The sequence below is a fragment of the Hyla sarda genome, chromosome 7 (assembly GCF_029499605.1).
Source record: "Hyla sarda isolate aHylSar1 chromosome 7, aHylSar1.hap1, whole genome shotgun sequence".
Classification (NCBI taxonomy): domain Eukaryota; kingdom Metazoa; phylum Chordata; class Amphibia; order Anura; family Hylidae; genus Hyla; species Hyla sarda.
The window spans coordinates 105686210-105707102 of record NC_079195.1 but is presented as its reverse complement, the minus strand read 5'-3'; the positions used below and the strand labels follow the sequence as shown (position 1 = coordinate 105707102).

Here is a 20893-nt window from a genome sequence, read left to right as displayed (position 1 = left end):
CTCCATCAGGCACTGTGACGTTGGCGCCACTCGTCCGCAGCACCGCCCGGCTTATGAATATTCATGCCCTCCCTCTGCCTCTCCCTCTCCTCCCCGCTCTGTACAGGACTCCACTGCGCTGAGGCCGCTTCCGGGTGTACACAAGAAGCGTCACAGTGCCAGATGGAGCGTTGTAACCCCGCCCCTGCCAGTTAGATAATTTGCATATCAAGAATAGTGAAGATAATGGGCGAATGGCTGGATGGATCCAGAGTACCCCTTCAAAGCCAGAGAAGATGGGACTAGGCGAGCATAGCGCCCATCTTGGGGACTACTTACAGGGCATGCGGGGGAGACTTACTAACTTCATATCCATGCAGGCAGAAACATCTTACGTGGATGGTGAGGAGAAAGATTTTACCATGTATAACACATTGCCATGCTTTATATATGGTAAAATATCATGATTATATCTGTTACTATAATAAAAAAAAAAAAAAAAAAAAGTTTAAAGTCCTAGACACTTGTCAAAAGTAATGATTGGTCGAGGTCTGAGTGTTTAGACCCCGAACAATTGCTAGGAGATAGGAGCGAAGCGCTTATCACTTCTTTCCTCTCTCTCTGTCTCTGTGTCTCTCTCTCTGTGACTGAGATGGTTCTGTAGATTTATATTGTAATGAACTTACATTTTTTTTTTTTTTTATCTGAAAAGTAAAAGAAGCAATATATTGGTTGCTATGAGCACCTTTTCCTCTGCACAGGTTTTGATAAATTTAGTAAATCTGGGCCTTTTGTGGGGGGGTTTTCTTGTATATTTTCTCAATCTGTCCATTTATTTATTTATTTTTTCATGTTTTTAGAATTGTTTAATGATAAAAGCAACACACATGAGTTTGTGAACCTTGTTAAAGAATTGGCCCTGCCTGGGGAGCTGACACAAAGCAGAAGTTATGATTTTGAATTTATGCAAGTTGAGAAGCCTTACGAGTCCTACATCGGGTCCAATGTAAGGTTAAGGTATGTACAGTAGTAAATCTATCCCAATGCTGATATATGCACATTTATTCCTGCAGCAGATGTTTGATTGCCCTGAAAACCCTTTATTTTCATACGCATATACAGAAATACCGTATTTTTCGTCCTATAGGACGCACCGGCGTATAAGACGCACCCAATTTTTAGGGACAAAATCTAAAAAAATAAAGATTTTTAACCCAATAGTGGTCTTCAACCTGCGGACCTCCAGATGTTGCAAAACTACAACTCCCAGCATGCCCGGACAGCCGTTGGCTGTCCGGGCATGCTGGGAGTTGTAGTTTTGCAACATCTGGAGGTCCGCAGATTGAAGACCACTGCAGGAGGAGGTAATACTCACGTGTCCCCGCCGCTCCGGACCCGTCACCGCTGCCCTGGATGTCGCTCCATCGCTGTTGCCGTGTCCCCGTCGCTCCGGAACGTCTCTGCTGCCGGCCGGTATCCTCGCTCTCCGTCGCCGCCATCACGTCGTTACGCACGCCAACGCACGTACGCGACGACGTGATGACGAGGAAGGAGAGCGCCGGCCATACAGGGGATCCCTGAACGGAGAAGACACCGAGGAGGTAGGTAAGGTCCCCCCCGGTGTCCTGTAAGCACTAACCCGGCTATTCAGTCGGGCTGTTCGAGACCGCCGCGGTGAAATCAGGTATTTGTGTAAGTGGGTAATATGAGTAGTGATCAGTAGCAAGTTGGTTGTTTTCTAGGTATTTCTTAAAGGTGACAATAGTGAGACGCCTGTCAGACTTGGTGAAGGAGTACGACTTAATAGTTCACCAGCTTGCCACCTATCCAGATGTCAACAATTCTATTAAAATGGAAGTTGGGATCGAGGACTGCTTGCACATAGAATTCGAATACAACAAATCTAAGTGAGTACTCTTGTATATTACTCTGTATACCCATAATAACGTGCACAACTATCATTAGGACTAACATGAATCTCTAATTATTTTTCTAATGTGTCACCAAGGTTCTGTATAGCAATCTCCTATATTTATAGGGTCACTAATCTAAAAGCTATCTGGTCTTCCTTTGTTGTGGAATTTGTTAGCAGCTAGTTTTCTGCTCGGGAGAGGCTGTCTGTAACCTTTTTCAACAGGATTACTAAGGCGGGATTACATATGTCCGGCATCGGATCTCTCCGCAGCTTATGCCAACATGCATCAGTTGTCATCAGTTGTATAGCATCCGGCATGCATTGTTTCTGAAAACCAGACAGGGGAACGCAGCAAGATGACTAAGATGACAGATGAATGTAAACTGTCCAATTGCATTGAATGGAATCAGTTCTAGCATCAGTTTTTTACCGAGCCATAGCAAATAATAGCATATCACTATGGGGGAGATTTATCAAAACCTGTGCACAGGAAGAGTGGTGCAGTTGCCCACAGCAACCAATCAGATCGCTTCTTTCATTTTTAAAGAGGCCTGTGAAAAATGAAAGAAGTGATCTGATTGGTTGCTATGGGCAACTGGAGAACTTTTCCTCTGGACAGGTTTTGATAAATCTCCCCCTATATGCGGATGCCATTCTCCTCTATTTTAAAGACCCTAATACGTCGTTGCCCTTGGTTATGGAAAAAATCTAACTATTTGGAAATACTCAGGATTGACCATACATTGGGAAAAATCAATTTTGATGCTGTTAGGACCAGTTATAGATTTGGGCAACCCTGTAGTAAAAATTTTAAGAGACTGGAAATGTTAAATAACTGGGGATACATATATCGAGGAGTGCACAGGAGTTCCATCAATTAAATACCTTCCCTGTGAAATGGGAAGTGGAAAGGAAGGCTATAGCCTAGAATAAGCTATCAATCTCTAAAGCAGATAAAATAGTGCTTTATAAAAGCTATAATAATTCCGAAACTGCTATATTTGTTCTGTGGGATTCCCATATGGTTTGCAGATCAAATATTTAAGCAAATTATTGCTATTTTTAACTCCTTAATCTGGGGGAGGAAGCATACAAGAATAAAGGTGGACTACCCTTTGTGTACAAAAAGATAAAGGTGGATTATCGTTCCCAGACATTAAAAATTATTTTTTAGCCACCCAACTTGCGTGGTTTATTGATTGGTGGAATTATGGATTGTTGTGATATGTATTCAAAGGTTTCCAAGGGAAGTTTAAAAATGTATTCAGAATTTTGGAATCTGGTGCAATGGAAGGGGGGGGGGGGGGGGGGGTTACAGGAAAAACCCACGGGTGGATTGTTTGATCAAGACCTGGGCAAGGCTTAAAAAGATCGAGGGAGTCTAACATAGTTTGGAAAAAACTATGATATGGCATAATAAAAAGATAGAGGAATTCTATAAACTAGGATCATTAAAAAATATAGAAGGGAATTAGGAAAATTTCTGATTTGATAAAGGAGGGTAAGCTTATTAGATGAGAGGATCTAAAACAAAAGTTCGACTTGGAAGAAAAAGCTTGGTACGAATATGCTAAAATTAGATATGCATTCTTGGCCACCAAAGAGAAAGATCTTCAGTGTAGAGACTCCCAGGGGTTTATTAGAAAAAATTGTTAATAACAAAATAGGAAAGAAAAAATAGGAGCAAATTTTATATAAACAACTGGTAGTAAAGACAAAAGTAAAGAAACGTGGAATAGAGACTTAGGGGAGATTGGAGAAAAGGAGTGGGGGAGGATATACAGGAATGTAAATAGGTGCTCATTTAATAGTAATCACAGGTTAACGCAAATATGGATCCTACATAGAATCTATTATTGCCCCAAGACACTACACAAAATGGGGAAACAACTGGACTCCAGGATGCCGATTTATACCATATGTGGTGGGGGTGCACGGAAATTAGAAAATATTGGAATTATGTATGTATGGAAATTGGTAGGAAGGTGTGGGGGGGAATTAAGATATGCCCCAAGATGGCTATCCTTGGTGGAGAAGGGGGGAAGATCAAGATCAAAGTAAGAAAGACATAGGGTAACCAGATACCTATTTTATGCTAGATTGCTGTTAGCAAGAAGGTGGATATCCCCTAGGCCCCCGGATGTTAGAGCTTGGTCAGAAATATCCATGTTTTTTTGGAAAATATGCAAATGAAAGGACCGGAAGGGGGAAAATAGAGGTTTAGCATTTGAAATTTTATACAAAAATGTTAACTTTTTTATTTTTAATTTTTTTATTTATTATTATTATTATTATTATTATTATTATGGTAAGGGGGGATGGGGGGGGGGGGTTAAATTCTTGTTTTATTAATCTGTATTAAAAACAAATATAAAAAAAATATATAAATATATATATATATATATATATAATATATATATATATATATATATATATATATATATATATAATATATATATATAAAAGCATATCACTAGGTTATGCCTTTACCTGCTGATTGTGGGGGTCTAGCTGTAGGGACCAATGCTTGTTGGTACATTGCCATCAGCAAATGATTACAATTGTTTCTCCCCTATTTTGCTTCAAAGGTACCACCTAAAGGATGTCATTGTGGGGAAAATTTACTTTCTACTGGTCAGAATAAAAATTCAACACATGGAATTGCAGTTGATTAAAAAGGAAATTACTGGAATAGGTAAAAATGTATTTCCTCTTACTACATGACGGCCCATGTAATCTTAATTTATACAGGCTGCCTCCAGGTTAGGCCTACAGCTTAGACTGGATACATGTTCCTCTTCATGGAACTCTGACTTAATAAAGTGCATTAGTAACATTACAGAAAGATCGTGGTGAACTTAAAAAATGGCACTAACCCAAGTAATGTTAATGGGAAACTGACAGACTGTTTACCTGCACTAAACCCAATAAATATAGTGCGGATGGACTGGAGTAGAATGAGGGGTGACTTCCAGAAATCCATTCAGTAGTTAAGATATTGTCCTGCATAGCATAAATGCAGAGCAGGATTGCTGCACAATGAAAGCTGGTCGTGCCTCCCAGCCTCCTTCTGTACGCAGTGCAGTGCCTGCCCATTATTTGAATATACAATCTCCTGTCCTGGTGATGTGAGAGCCTGCGGTCATGTGAGTGCTCTGCTCTTCACAATTGGATAACCCCTTTAAGGACACAAGCGATTTACAAGCGATGAATTACAAGGATACCCAATTTACCGTATATACTCGCGTATAAGCCGATCCGAATATAAGCAGAGGCCCTTAATTTCACCGCAAAAACCAGGAATAGTTATTGACTCGACTATAAGCCTAGGGTGGGAAATGCATCATCCCCCCCTGTCATCATCCAGACCCCCGTCATTACACCCTCATCATCATCACCCCTGTCATCATCCCCCCCCTTCATCATTACCCTGTCAGTTTCCCCCCTTCATCATCACCGCCTGTCATCATCCCACACCCCCCTTCATAATCACTGCCTGTCATCATCCCCATCATCATCCCACACACCCCCCCTTCATCATCACCCGCCTGTCATCATCCCCGTCATCATCCCACACCCCCCCTTCATCATCACCGCCTGTCATCATCCCCCTGTCATCATCCCACACCCCCCCCTTCATCACCGCCTGTCATCATCACCGTCATCATCCCACACCCCCCCTTCATCATCGCCGCCCGTCATCATCCCACACCTCCCCTTCATCATCACCGCCTTTCATCATACCTGTCATCATCCCACACCCCCCCCTTCATCATCACCGCCTGTCATCATCCCGCACCCCTCCTTCATCATCACCGCCTGTCATCATCCCACACCCCCCTTCATCATCACCGCCTGTCATCATCCCACACCCCCCCTTCATAATCACCGCCTGTCATCATCCCCCTGTCATTCATCCCACACCCCCCCTTCATCATCACCGCCTGTCATCATCCCACACCCCCCCTACATCATCACAACCTGTCATCATCCCACACCGCCCCCCCCCCCCCCGCCTTCATCATCACCGCATGTCAATATCTGAACAGTGGTCTCCAACCTGCGGACCTCCAGATGTTTCAAAACTACAACTCCTGGGAGTTGTAGTTTTGAAAACATCTGGAGGTCCACAGGTTGAAGACCACTGCGGCCTTCATCATCATCCAGACCTCCCCCCACCCCCTTTAGTTTTGTACTCCGCCTCCCCTCGGCGGGAAGGAAGGGTGAGCTGGTCCAGGCCATCTGTGCTGCAGGGACCATCCGGTGGGGAGGGATAGTCATTCCGGGCTGTCCATCTTTACTGGGGGGGGCCTCTTCTCCGCCCCCGGAATAGTGACATTGCCTTGACGACGACTCACAGGGACGTTGCGCATGAACGTCCCTATGCGTCGTCGTCAAGGCAACGTCACTATTCCGGGGCAGGCACGGAGAAGAGCCCCCCCCCCCCCGGTGAAGATGGACAGCCCGGAACGACTATCCCTCCCCACCGGACGGTCCTGCAGCACAGATGGCCCGGACTAGCTCACCCTTCCCGCTGATGGCTGTCCGGGCATGCTGGGAGTTGTAGTTTGGAAACATCTGGAAGTCTGCAGGTTGAAGACCACTGAGGGCGGAGAGTTCACTCGAGTATAAGCCGAGGGGGGGGGGGGGGGGGGGGGGGGGGGGTTTATTTACTGATCTGTATATTTTCTTGGGACCATTCATTGTTTATGTTAAGTGACCAAAAGTCAGCAATTCAGCTGTTTGGCATATTTTTTTTTTTATATTTACACTGTTTAGAGTATTATTATTTTTTTTTTAACAATAAACATTTTTTAGTCTCACCATAGCATTGATAAGCCTGACTAGCCAGACTAGAGAAGCAGAGAAACTATCAGGCAGACGCAGGTAGGGGCCCTCTGGCCATTATTTCCCCAGAGGTCCCGATCAGCCCCCCCCCCCCCCCCCCCAACCCTACTGGTGCTCTAAATTTTCAGCTTTTAGCCACCACAATCAACTTTAACCGAGGCGTCTAAAGGGTTTGTTCCGGACTATCAAATTGGTGATGTCCAGCATTAGCCGTGGACCCACCGGGTATGAAGTATGCTTAGCTCCTTTGTCCTCAGGGTGATAATAAAAACTGATGCCTTATGCTGTTATTTGTAAGGAGGATAGCGGTCACCATTCTTGACAAATAGGTAGTGACTTTTTTTGTTTTTGTTTTACAGGACCCAGTACTACAACTGAGACAGAAACTGTTGCAAAATATGAAATTATGGATGGGGCTCCAGTAAAAGGTAATCTGATATGAAGTGTTTATAGTGTGCATTATGTCTTGTTTTTCTGTTTGACACACATTCAACTCTTTGGGGTTTATTTTTCAGTGTCCCTATAGTCTTGTGTAAAGACATGCAGAGAATGTTGGGTGATACATTTGCTTTTTAGATATATAATATAATTATGATACCCCATATCTCTACATGCTTGCAGCCTGATTGAATGGGAGGATAATGTTTCTAGGGATACATTAACCTACTGAATAGTTTTGCTGGTTTCATTAGTGAGTGTATTAGTGTTTAGTATATTGCTGTGTCAGATAAACTATTGATACGTTGTGCTATTTACCTTTACTGCATTACATTTCTGCAAGAGAGAGTTCAGATTTCAAAATTCCCTGTCTCCTAGATCTGTCAACTAACATTACTTGTGACTTTGCAGGAGAGTCCATTCCTATCCGGCTGTTCCTTGCTGGTTATGACCCAACACCCACAATGAGAGATGTAAACAAAAAGTTTTCTGTGAGGTATTTCTTGAACTTAGTCCTTGTTGATGAGGAAGACAGAAGATATTTCAAACAACAGGTAACTATTACTTTTTTCTAGCTCTTTCTTCCCATATTCTTCAGTGCATTTCCTTACATTGATTGTATAAAAATCACTAAGGTTGCATTTACTTCACAATTTGTACCTCTATGGCACGGATCTATTTGCAGAAGCTCAAAATTGGTTGCCGAAGTATCCTTGCGTGTGTACCCCATTCCAGTCCATTGACCCGAACGTAGTCGGCTGCTGACCACGTTTGAGTCATTTTCTGAGCATATCTGACTTTTCACATGAACTACAAATAACAATTTTTAGTCAGCATAAAAAGTCAGATATATTTGTCATCTGCTGTTTTAGGAGGTGTGGCTGGATCTCCTCTCTGAGCTCCATTCTAGCCACCTGAGTTATGCCATTACCTCTGCCCAGCCCCTACAGCTACATCACAATCTCCCTGTCCTATACATACATATCATAATAATGAGGTGTGTTTACTACATGCTAATTTACAGATCAGGAATCATACATTGTGTAGCAGCCAAGATGTGTTACTGCAGCACAGCTACCAATTAAGTGGCTGTGCAGGACAGCTGACTGATGGGGAATATTAGGTGTGAAAACCCCTTTAATAGGACTTGTGCAGGATATTTGCTAGAGATTATCCCCACTACTAATTTGAAGTAGGGATCGACCGATTATCGGTATGGCCGATATTATCGGCCGATAATCACGATTTTTGGCATTATCGGTATCGGCAATTACCTTGCAGCGGTGTCTCGGGGGGATAAATAGTCGATAACTTATACCGGAATATCGGTATAAGTTATCGGCTATCGGCCCTAACCTCCACCGATTATCGGTATCGGCTCTAAAAAAACGATATCGGTCGATCCCTAATTTGAAGATCGTCCATAAGAGAAACCCTTGGCGCAGACCTCCATTAACCCCTTAACGACGAAGGACGTAAATGTACGTCCTGGTGATGCGGTACTTAACGCACCAGGACGTACATTTACATCCTAAGCATAACCGCGGGCATCGAAGCGAGGCCCGGATCATGCGCGGCAGGTCCCGGCTGTTGATCGCAGCCAGGGACCCGCCGGTAATGGCGGACATCCGCGATCCTGCGGATGTCCGCCATTAACCCCTCAGATGCCGTGATCAATACCGATCAGCATCGCGGTCACTTAATTGGATGATCGGATCGCCCGCAGCGCTGCCGCGGCGATCCGATCTTCCAGCACTGCAGCCGGATGTCCCCTCACCTGTCTCTGCTGTCTTCCGGGAGTCTTCTGCTCTGATCTGCCTTCCCGCAGACCAGAGCAGAAGATGACCGATAACCCTGATCAGTGCTATGTCCTATACATAGCACTGAACAGGATTAGCAATCAAGTGATTGCTTTAAATAGTCCCCTATGGGGACTATTAAAGTGTAAAAATAAAAGTAAGAAAAAATGTGAAAAACCCCCTCCCCCCAATAAAAACGTAAATTGCCCCATTTTCCCTATTTCACCCCCAAAAAGTGTTAAAAAAAATATTTTATATACATATTTGGTATCGCCGCATGCGTAAATATATGAACTATTAAAATGAAATAAAATGTTAATGATACCGTACAGTGAACGGCGTGAACGTAAAAAAAAAAGTCCAAAATAGCTGCTTTTTTTAAGAACATTTTATTCCCAAAAAAATTAATAAAAAATGTATTAAAAGTTTTATATAAGCAAATATGGTATCAATAAAAAGTACAGATCACGGCGCAAAAAATGAGCCCTCATACCGCCACTTATACAGAAAAATTAAAAAGTTATAGGTCTTCAAAATAGGGGGATTTTAAACGTACTAATTTGGTTAAAAAGTTTGTGATTTTTTTTTTTAAGCGCAACAGTAATGGAGAAGTATATTATCATGGATATCATTTTAATCGTATTGACCCTAAGAATAAAGAACACACGTCATTTTTACCATAAATTGTACGGCGTGAAAACTAAACCTTCCAAAATTAGCAAAATTGCTGTTTTCTTTTGAATTTTCCCACACAAATAGTATTTTTTTGGTTGCGCCATACATTTTATGGTAAAGTGAGTTATGGAATTACAACGGACAACTGGTCGCGCAAAAAACAAGCCCTCATACTAGTCTGGGGATGAAAATATAAAAGAGTTATGATTTTTTGAAGGCAAGGAGGAAAAATTGAAAACGTAAAAATAAAATTTTCTGTGTCCTTAAGGCCAAAATGGGCTGCGTCCTAACACATTATGAAGCAATCTCAAAAGCTGTACTCACTTCATAGAGGGCAGATGCCAATTGTTAGCAGCAGCCGGCACTCGCTGTCAGTGACTGGCATCAGTGATCACGCTGTCACTCATTTAATCTCTTAAGTGCAGCAATCACTTGTCAGGTGTCCGATCAGCACCCCCGCAACAAGATCGCAGGGTGCCCATGGGTTACTATGTCAGTCAAAAAATTGTACTAGGCCTCCGTGCCTGCTGTAGTAATTTTACTAATACAGCCTACATTCGGCATCTAATTGATTGCTTTTAAAAGTACATAAAGGGAATCAACACGGTAAAGGAGGAGAGCACATTTTAAAAGAAGAAAAATTACCACAAAAGGACATTGTTTTAAATTAGAGGGGCAAAGGTTTAAAAGTAATATCAGGAAGTATTACTTTACTGAGAGAGTAGTGGATGCATGGAATAGCCTTCCTGCTGAAGTGGTAGCTGCAAATACAGTGAAGGAGTTTAAACATGCATGGGATAGGCATAAGGCTATCCTTCATATAAGATAGGGCCAGGGACTATTCATAGGATTCAGATTATTGGGAAGACTAGATGGGACAAATGGTTCTTATCTGCTGACCTATTCTATGTAGAGGGGCTTAACCCATTAAGGACTCAGGGCATACCTGTACGCCCTGAGTCCGCACCCTTTCTATAACGGCCTGGCCCCGTGTCATAGTGGGTCGGGCCCGGCCTCTAACATCGGCTGGGACCCTCGGTTAATAGCGCACGGCACTGATCGCGCGCTATTAACCCATTAGACGTGGCATTCAAAGTTGATCGCTGCGTCTAAAGTAAAAGTAAACTACCTCCGGCTAGCTCACTCTGCTGTTCGGGACAGCTGCAGTGAAATCGTGGCGTCCGGAACAGCTGGAGCACACAATGAGGGGTCCCTACCTTCCTATTTGTCCGATTGCCGAATGACTGCTCCGCGCCTGAGATCCAGGCATGAGCAGTCAAGTTGCAGAATCATTGATCAATGTTATCCTATGGGATAACAATGATCAATGTCAAAGATCAGTTTGTGCAGTGTTATAACATTGCAAAAAATTTAAATAAAAAGTTAATTTAATCCCTTCCCTAATAAAAGTAAGAATCACCCCCCTTCCCTCCCCCCCCCCCCCCCAAAAAAAAACCCTGTTAATAAAAATAAACATGTGGTATCGCCGCGTGCGGAAATGTCCATATTCTAAAAATATACAGTTAATTAAACCGCATAGTCAATGGCGTACGCACAAAGAAAATTCCAAAATCACATTTTTGGCCACTTTTTATATCATGAAAAAATGAATAAAAAGCTACCAAAAAGACCAATACAAAAAATGGTACCGCTAAAAACTTCAGATCACGGCACAAAAAATTAGCCCTTATACCGCCCCGTACGCGGAAAAATAAGTGTTATAGGGGTCAGAAGATGAGAATTTTAAACGTATTAATTTTCCTGCATGGAGTTATGATTTTTTCCAGAAGTATGACAAAATCAAACCTAAATAAGTAGGGTATCATTTTAATCATCTGGACCTACAGAATAAAGAGAAGGTGTCATTTTTACAGAAAAATTTTGAAACTGAAGCCCTTAAAATTTACAAAATTTAAATTCTTACATTTTGTTGTACAATTATTTTTTTTCCTCCATTTCGTCGTAGATTTTTAGGTAAAATTACTGATGTCATTACAAAGTAGAATTGGTAGTGCAAAAAATAAGCTATCATGTGGATTTTTAGGTGCACAATTAAAGGGTAGCTCCCACCATCCTATGGCACTAGCCCGTTCACTCCTCCACCCCCAACCCCGGCGGGCGTGCAGGGACAGCGGCGGCAACGAGGCGGCGGCAGCGATGTGCGGGAGGAGTGGCCTCCCAGCCAGTGGCCGGGGAGCCAATGTGCTCGCTCCCACCTGTCTGACAGTGCAGCCTAACTGAAAAAGGACTGATTGCGACTCCAAAATCAGTCCTTTTTCAGTGGCCGGTTTTTTTATGTAAATTAAACCTTTTTAATGAAAAAAAAATAATAATAAAAGTATATTAGAGATATGTTGTAGTACATAAGTACTACAACATATCAAAAAATAAAGTTGGTGACAGTGCCCATTTAAGAGTTATGATTTTTTTAAAGGTAAGGAGGGAAAAAAAAAAGTGCAAAAACAGAAAAGCCCCTGGTCCTTAAAGGGTTAATAGGGGTAAATGTTTTCCAAAATATAAAAAAATAAAGCCTTTCTCTTAATAAAAAGAAAAAAAAATTCCTCCCATTTTCATACAAAATACAATTGGCCCTGCAAAAAAACAAGCCCTTATGTATTTCATAGATAAGATAAGAGAGATGGCTCTTAGGGTGCATTCACACCACATTTTTGCAATACAGTTCCGTATACGTTTTGAAAACCGTATGGAACCGTATTGGGAAACGTATGCATTGACTCCATTGAAAACCGTATGCCAAAAGATGCATCAGGTTTTGTCCGTTTTGCATCCTGTACGGTTTTGTCAGGTTTTTTTCCTGTACCCAAAACCGTAGTCTACCATGGGTTTAGGTCCAATTGAAAAACTGTATTAAAACGTATACGTTTTTTTTTTTTAACATGGGAGTCAATGGGAACCGTACAGAACTGTATGTGCGTACGGTTCCATCCAGTTTTTACCATAAGGTTTTTGACTTTGCACAGTTTTTTTTTTTTCTTGGAATTTCAATCAAACAAGTAAAACTTAATTCAAAATGGAGTGAAAAGTTAAAAACGTATACGTTTTTCTCTTAAAAAAACGGATGCAACCGGATGTCATTTTTCAAACCGTATACGGATTAAAATTTGTACACACGTTTTGATACAGTTTAGTCCGGTTTTGAGGAATCAGTTTTTCCTCTAAAACCTGATACGGGAACTGTATTGCACAAACGTGGTGTGCATGCAGCCTTAGAAGGTGAGGAGGAAAACATGAAAAAGTGTATATGTTTGTAAAGGGGTAATCTGGGGAACAAAACCCATAGTCCATCCTTTCCCTCTCACCAACCTATTTAACCTCTTAAGGACCAGGCACGTACTCATACTTCCGTGGGAATTTCACATCCCGCTGTGCGGGGACCGGGGTGACTGCTGTCATCAGACCCCCCCCCCCCATGTCGGCGATCGGCGCAAATCGCAAGTGAATTCACACTTGTGATTTGCGTGATTCTGGGTCATTGCGGGTCTATGGTGACCCGGAATATAAGGGGGATCGCGGGTGTCAAAGACACCCACAATCCCCCTGAAGAGATAGGAGTGAGGTGGCAGGGGTGCCACCCCTCCTATCCCTGCTATTGGTGGTCTAGACACTACCACCAATAGCAGATCGGGGGCGGGGGGGGGTTAACTTTCGTTTTCCCTGTCCTGCCCACCCACAATAGGCGGGGCAGAACGGGGAAACGACAGAGGACCGGCGCCGGAGTCCACTTACCGAAAACACTACATATACACCCCCTTACACAGTCCCCCCCCCCCCCCAATAAAAATTAAAAACGTATTGTACGGCAGTGTTTCCAAAACGTAGACTCCAGCTGTTGCAAAACAACAACTCCCAGCATTTCTGTACAGCCACCGACTGTCCAGGCATGCTGGGAGTTAAGCAACAGCTGGAGGCACTCTGTTTGGGAATCACTGGTGTAGAATACCCTTATGTCCACCCCTGTGCAATCCCTAATTTAGTCCTCAAATGCGCATGGCGCTCTCTCACTTTGGAGCCCTGTCGTATTTCAAGGAAACAGTTTAGGGCCACATATGCGGTATCTCCGTACTTGGGAGAAATTACACTACAAATTTTGGGGGCTTTTTCTCCTTTTACCCCTTATGAAAAGGAAAAGTTGGGGTCTACACCAGCCTGTTAGTGTAAAAAAAAAAATATATTTTTTTACACTAACATGTGACCCCATTTTGGAACCTACACCCCACAAGGAATGTAACAAGGGGTATAGTAAGCCTGAACACCTCACAGATGTTTGACAAATTTTCGTTAAAGTTGGATGGGAAAATGGGGGGAAAATTTTTTTTTTCACTAAAATGCTGGTGTTACCCTAAATTTTTCATTTTCACAAGGGAAAATAGGAAAAAAGCACCCCAAAATTTGTAACCCCATTTCTTCTGAGTAAGAAAATACCCCAAATGTGGATGTAAAGTGCACGGCGGGCGAACTACAATGCTCAGAAGAGAGGGAGCGCCATTGGGATTTTGAAGAGAAAATGTGTCCGGAATTGAAGGCCACGTGTGTTTACAAAGCCCCCATAGTGCCAGAACAATGGACCCCCCCCAACATGTGACCCCATTTTGGAAACTACACCCCTCACGTAATAATAAGTTGTACAGTGAGCATTTACACCCCACAGGTGTCTGACAGATTTTTGGAACAGTGGTCTGTGAAAATGAAAAATTTTATTTTTCATTTGCTCAGCCCACTGTTCCAAAGATCTGTCAAATGCCAGTGGGGTGTAAATACTCACTGCACCCCTTATTAAATTCTGTGAGGGGTGTAGTTTCCAAAATGGGGTCACATGTGGGGGGGGGGGGGGCACCACGGGGGGCTTTGTAAATGCACATGGCCCCTGACTACCATTCCAAACAAATTCGCTCTTCAAAAGCTCAATGGCGCTCCTCCTCTTCTGAGCATTGTAGTTTGACCGCAGGGCACTTGACATCCACACATGGGGTATTTCCATACTCAGAAGAAATGGGGTTACAAATTTTGGGGGGTATTTTCTGCTATTAACCCTTGCAAAAATGTGAAATTTGGGGGGAAACACACATTTTAGTGAAACAATTATTTTTATTTTTTTTTACATATGCAAAAGTCGTGAAACCCCTGTGGGGTATTAAGGCTCACTTTATTCCTTGTTATGTTCCTCAAGGGGTCTAGTTTTCAAAATGGTATGCCGTGTGTTTGTTTATTTATTAATTTTTTTGCTGTTCTGGCACCATAGGGGCTTCCTAAATGCAACAAGCCCCCCAAAAACCATTTCAGAAAAACGTACTCTCCAAAATCCCCTTGCCGCTTCTGAGCCCTCTACTGCGCCCGCCGAACACTTTACATAGACATATGAGGTATGTGCTTACTCGAGAGAAATTGGGCTACAAATATAAGTATACATTTTCTCCTTTTACCCCTTGTAAAAATAAAAAAAATTGGGTCTACAAGAACATGCAAGTGTAAAAAATGAAGATTGTGAATTTTCTTCACTTTGCTGCTATTCCTGTGAAACAAAGGGTTAAAACACTGACTGAATGTCATTTTGAATACTTTGGGGGGGGGGGGGTGCAGTTTTTATAATGGGGTCTTTTATGGGGTATTTCTAATATGAAGACCTTCAAATCCACTTCAAACCTGAACTGGTCCCTGAAAAATAGTGAGTTTGAAAATTTTGTGAAAAAATTGGAAAATTGCTGCTGAACTTTGAAGCCCTCTGGTGTCTTCCAAAAGTAAAAACTTGGCAATTGTATGATGCAAACATAAAGTAGACATATTGTATATGTGAATTAAAATTTTTTTTTTTTTTTTTGGAATATCCATTTTCCTTACAAGCAGAGAGCTTCAAAGTTAGAAAAATGCAACATTTTCAATTTTTTTCATCAAATTTTGGGATTTTTCACCAAGAAAGGATGCATGTTACCACAAAAAATTACCACCATGTTAGAGTAGAATATGTCACGAAAAAACAATCTCTGAATCAGAATCTGAATGTTTAAAGTGACAATGGTCAGATGTTCAAAAAACACTCTGTTCCTAAGGTGTAAAATGGCCTGGTCCTTAAGGGGTTAATGGTGTAAAATACCATTCGTTAGCTATATAGAGCTGTTTCAGTTGTCACTTACATGCCTGATGTGAGAAAAAATACTCCATCCAGCCATAATCATTTGTGTCTCTGTCCACCCTCCTGAGAGACACAGACCACATGGTTTCTGCCCTGCACTGATAAGTCATGCCCTCTTTAGCTGGAGGTGTGTGCAGCCTTAGCCAATCAGACAGTGAATCTCTCAACTCACTGAGCAGGATGGTAGGGGCTGCTCTCAAAGAGGGAGCTGGAAGACAGAGAGCAGAGCTGCAATGGCTGCCGGGAAATGTATTCACGCTGAAGCAGAGGGAAGGATGGCAAAGGATATCAAGCAGCCAGAGACGACAATAGGGGCCACAGGAGCCATGCAAACCAGGCAGGATCATTTACAGGGAACATATCTAGGTAGTGTGGGTGCTTTGGAGACTTTTTATTTATTTATTATATACATCTTTGTGTGTGTGTGTGTGTGTATGTATGTATGTGTGTGTGTATATATATATATATATATATATATATATATATATATATATATAAATGTATATGTGTGTGTGTATATATATATATTCTGGCTTGGCTGTGGTGAGAGGCCTATGACTAGCAAAAAAAAATTATATACTATGGAGCAACCATTTAAGGGGTTAGGAGACATGTGAATGTAGATAGTTTTCATATTAGGAAAATTCAATCTTTTGTATTTTTTATTTTACTTAATCTTCCCACAGGAGATAGTTTTGTGGAGAAAAGCACCAGAGAAGATAAGGAAAAGAACAAATTTCCATCAACGTTATGAAGGCCCCGATCCTCAAGCTTCTGCAGAGGAGCCTGAAATTTAGAAGTGTGTACGCCACCCCAGATGAAGGACAGAACCAGATAGGAAAAGGCCAAACCTCCATTAGATTGTCTTCCTTCATCTGACACTGTTGTTCATTGTTCATTGTACTAAACATTCTGCGGGTCTGTATGTAATTCCAATTGTACATATATAAATACCAAGTGCTTTTGCCGAAACACTGGACCTTTCTCAGACTAGCATTTTATATAACATTTAATTTTTAATTTTGGGATTCTGCATACAGAACATGCATCAAGCTAAAAACCTGTCTCACTGTATTCTCATGCATGTAGGCTGGTGTACACTGAAACCAGGGCCTTATTCTGTGTGTGTCTTCATATACACTTGCTGCATTGTTCATCTTTCTGCAAATCCATTTCTATTTGTTTTGAACAGGCAGGTCTCAAATTACTGTGAATCGTCCACAATTTCCTATGATTCACTTAAGAAATGAAGGCTTTATTAAAAATTTTGAAGACATTTACTGTGTGTGCGTCCGTTTTTGTTTAATGTTTTTTTTTTTTTTTTTTTGTCCCATGTGCCATATCTGATCTGTCTCACCTGTGCCCCACATATTATTTAGATTTTTTTTTATGCCAATTTACCTAAAGGTGGATTGAGATTATGAATTGTTAGAACAGTGTTTTTCAAACAGTGTGTCTCCAGCTGTTGCATAACTACAACTCCCAGCATGCCCGAACAGCCAAAGGCTGTCGGGGCATGCTGGGAGTTGTAGTTTTGCAACAGATGGAGTCAATCTTAAAAAAAAAAACAAAAAAAAAAACACTGCATTTATGACCCTTTTAAGATGTAAAGGGAAGATTCTTTTTTTAGATTTTTTTATTTTTTTTTGGGAAACGGTTTTTATGCTCATAGAAAAGGCACAACAATTTGGGTTCTAGGCATTAAAAGCCTTTTAGGCTGGGTTCACACTGCATAATCTCCGGATGGAGATTCCGGCGGAGATCCCGCAGTTGGTGCTAGGACAGCACAATCTGCATTGCCATCCCCATAGACGGCAATGCATTTCTCAACAGATCTGCCAAAAGATAGGCTTAGAACTACATTGGCATCTATGGGGATGGCAATGCAGTGCGCATGGTCCCAGAGCCACCCACTGGATCTCCGGCAGAAATGCATTCCGGAGATTCCACAGTGTGAACTTAGCCTTACTCTGGGATGCAGACAGGCAGTATATCTAACATTTGTGCCACCAATTCACACTAAATTGCCTTTGGCTGATGCAAAGTGAATGTGTATTGGTGGCTGGTAGACACGGTTTTGAGTAAAAGGCTTACAGTTTACTTAGCGTTTGCCTTTTTATGGACCACAAAATGTGTATTGATTGTTTCTTCAGCTACTTTTTAACAACTAACAACGTTAAAAGCAGTAGCTGTAAAGTCAGTCTGAAAGCATCCTTAACAGGGTGAAGCGAAGAGACCCAGACCTGCTGCATATTTATGCTGTACAGATCTCCATACTAAAGGAGATATCCAGTGCTGAAAAACTTATCCCCTATCCAAAGGATAGGGGTTAAGTTTCAGATCGCGGGGGGCCCGACCACTGGAGCCCCCACGATCTCCTGTATGGGGCCCCAGCAGCCCGCGGGAAGGGGGCGTGTTGACCACCGCACGAAGCGGCAGCTGACACGCCCCCTCAATACAACTCTATGGCAGAGCCGGGGCGCTGCCTTCGGCAATCTCCGGCTCTGCCATAGCGATGTATTGAGGGGGCGTGTCAGGGGCAGGTACGTGCGGTGGTCAATACCCGCTATCTGGCCAGTTAGCCGGGCCCCGTACAGGTGATCGCGGGGGGCCCCAGTGGTCGGAGCCCCCGTGATCTAAAACTTATCCCCTATCCTTAGGATAGGGGATAAGTTTTTTACCACTCGACTACCCCTTTAAAAAGCCAATTTTTAAACGGTCTCTCCGCTTTGGAAATCTCCCTTTTTTTTTTGTTTTGTTGTGTTTTTTCCAATATGCTGTTCATGTAATGCATGATTGTGCCAGGTCCTCTAATGTGAGTGACACTTTTTGTAGACACCAGTATGACCAATAGAGATTAGGCTCTTTTCAGGATCTTCATCTATTAACTCAGATTTTCATAATAAGGTCATTTTTATATGACCACAACACCTATGTAACTGTCATGACATTTAACCCCTTTATCCTAATAGCAGTATGTCAAAGGTGTTTACAGAAGTAATTTAGCCATACATTTAGCTGCTTTATAGCACCTTTGATCATGATAAAAATAGCTTTTATGTGGTGTCAGGAACAGTCGGATAGGCATGGCCTGGGGTTTGCAATGCCTTTACATTAGCACTGGGACTGCTGTGTGATTGACACACAGGTCCTCAGCGCATGCACCCTCACTCTTCCTATATGCCTGCAGCAAGTTGTTTGATCGAGCACTCGCTCCCGATGCCTCAGCTTGACTGCTTATTGCTAGTATAATTCAGAGCCACTGAGCTGATGGGCATTGGGAGCGAGCACTTGCTCAAATGAGGGCACATGCACTGTGGTTCTGTTTGTCAATCACACAGCGGTCACAGCATTGATGTAAAGGAGATTTTTGGCATGATCAAAAGTGTTATAAAGCACCCAAATGTATAACTGAATTACTATTGTAAACAGACATACTGCTATTCGGATAAGGGGGTAAAATGTCATCACAGTTGCACTTTTAAACAGGTTTGAGTAAAGTTGAGTACAGCTCTCCACTCTCACTCAAGGGTGTCTAGATCGGTGAGTTTCTGTGGGCATGGATTTTGCATTGTAGAGCTGTTTTGGCTTTTACAGTACTTGCAAAATCCACATAGATGAAGCCAATTAAATTTTAACCCTGACTAATAAAACTGTTAAAGGGGTGCTCCACTGGCCAGCGTAACATTTAGTTCCAAACGCTGTGTGCATACTGTGGGGGTCGGCCACACCCCCTCGTGACATCACACCATGCCCCCTCCCATAGACTTGCATTGAGGGGGCGTAGCCAACACCCACAGTGCACAGATAGTGTTCGGAACTAAATGTTCCGAATGCTTGCCAGTGGAGTACCCCTTTAAATAATTTTTTGACTCTTTGATTCTGCTTTAGGGCTACTACTACAAGCATAGGACAGCTAAATCATTTGTTCAGTGCAAAGATATCTTACATTCTTGGATCTTGAGACTAGACATTGTAAGAGGTGTCATTTTTGAGATCCCCCTCCATGACTCGCTGCTGTTACCAGGAAATATTCACTGGGAGAGGAATGATACATTACACCGTGCCCCTTTGATAACACACATACAGGAGTTTCCAGAGTAAACAACCTCTTTTACGGCACTTAAAGTGGCACTCCGGTGCTTAAACTTCTTATCCCCTATCCAAAGGATAGGGGATAAGATGCCTGATCGCAGGAATCCCGCCGCTGGGGACCCCCGTGATCTTGCACACGGCACCCCGTTTGTAATCAGTCCTCAGAGCGTGTTCGCTCCGGGTCCGATTACTGTCGATCACGGGGCCGGCGGCGTTTGACGTCACGCCCCCACCCCCCCTGTGACCTCACGCTCCGCCCCTCAATGCAAGTCTATGGGAGGGGGCGTGACAGTTATCACGCCCCCTCCCGTAGGCTTGCATTGAGGGGCAGAGCGGGACATCATACGGGGGCGGAGGCGTGACGTCGCATGCCGTCGGCCCTGTGGTCGCCGCTAATCGGACCCGGAGCGAACACGCTTCGGGGACTGATTACAAACGGGGTGCCGTGTGCAAGATCACGGGGGTCCCCAGCGGCGGGACTCCGACGATCAGGCATCTTATCCCCTATACTTTGGATAGGGGATAAGATGTCTAAGCACCGGAGAACCCCTTTAAGCCTGAATGTATATTTTAGTTAGGCTAAAATCATTATGACGTTGTACAATTATGTCACCATAGAATTGTATACACCATAGTTCTTGATTTAAATCTGATGTAACAAATTTGTGTTGAATTATGAAAAAAATCTCAATATATTGCTCTTTAATATAAAATCCTAATTGTTATAGATAAAATGATATTTTATGATAAGATTATGCCTCTTCTGCTGCTACAATCAGAAATGCGCTTGTCTTTTCATCCTTTTCAGGCATTCGTGATTTGGCTTTGCTCTTTGGTTTTGCGTTTTATAACTGACACTAAACAAGCATAGCACTTGCATCTTCTGTGTCCTGATTCTAATAAATTATAATCCAGTATATAAGGGTACCCTAAACAGGGACTAGACGCCTGTGTACAGATGACTGTATAAAGGCTGTGATAACCACAATTGCAGGT

General features: G+C 42.6%; 1 protein-coding gene across 2 annotated transcripts in view; it reads left to right on the top strand.

Annotated features, from left to right (window-relative positions):
* The window catches only part of VPS26A (VPS26 retromer complex component A), a 35675-nt gene extending 18359 nt beyond the window's left edge, over positions 1–17316 (top strand). The window contains exons 4-9 of one of the 2 annotated variants that reach the window (XM_056530308.1): positions 840–996; positions 1722–1886; positions 4483–4589; positions 7102–7170; positions 7592–7734; positions 16489–17316. In XM_056530308.1, the coding sequence (XP_056386283.1) occupies positions 840–996; positions 1722–1886; positions 4483–4589; positions 7102–7170; positions 7592–7734; positions 16489–16599 (752 nt within the window). In that variant the 3' untranslated portion in view covers positions 16600–17316. The remainder of the gene's footprint in view (positions 1–839; positions 997–1721; positions 1887–4482; positions 4590–7101; positions 7171–7591; positions 7735–16488) is intronic. The other variant, XM_056530309.1, reaches the window with a different exon arrangement.
* The last annotated feature ends 3577 nt before the right edge of the window (positions 17317–20893 follow it).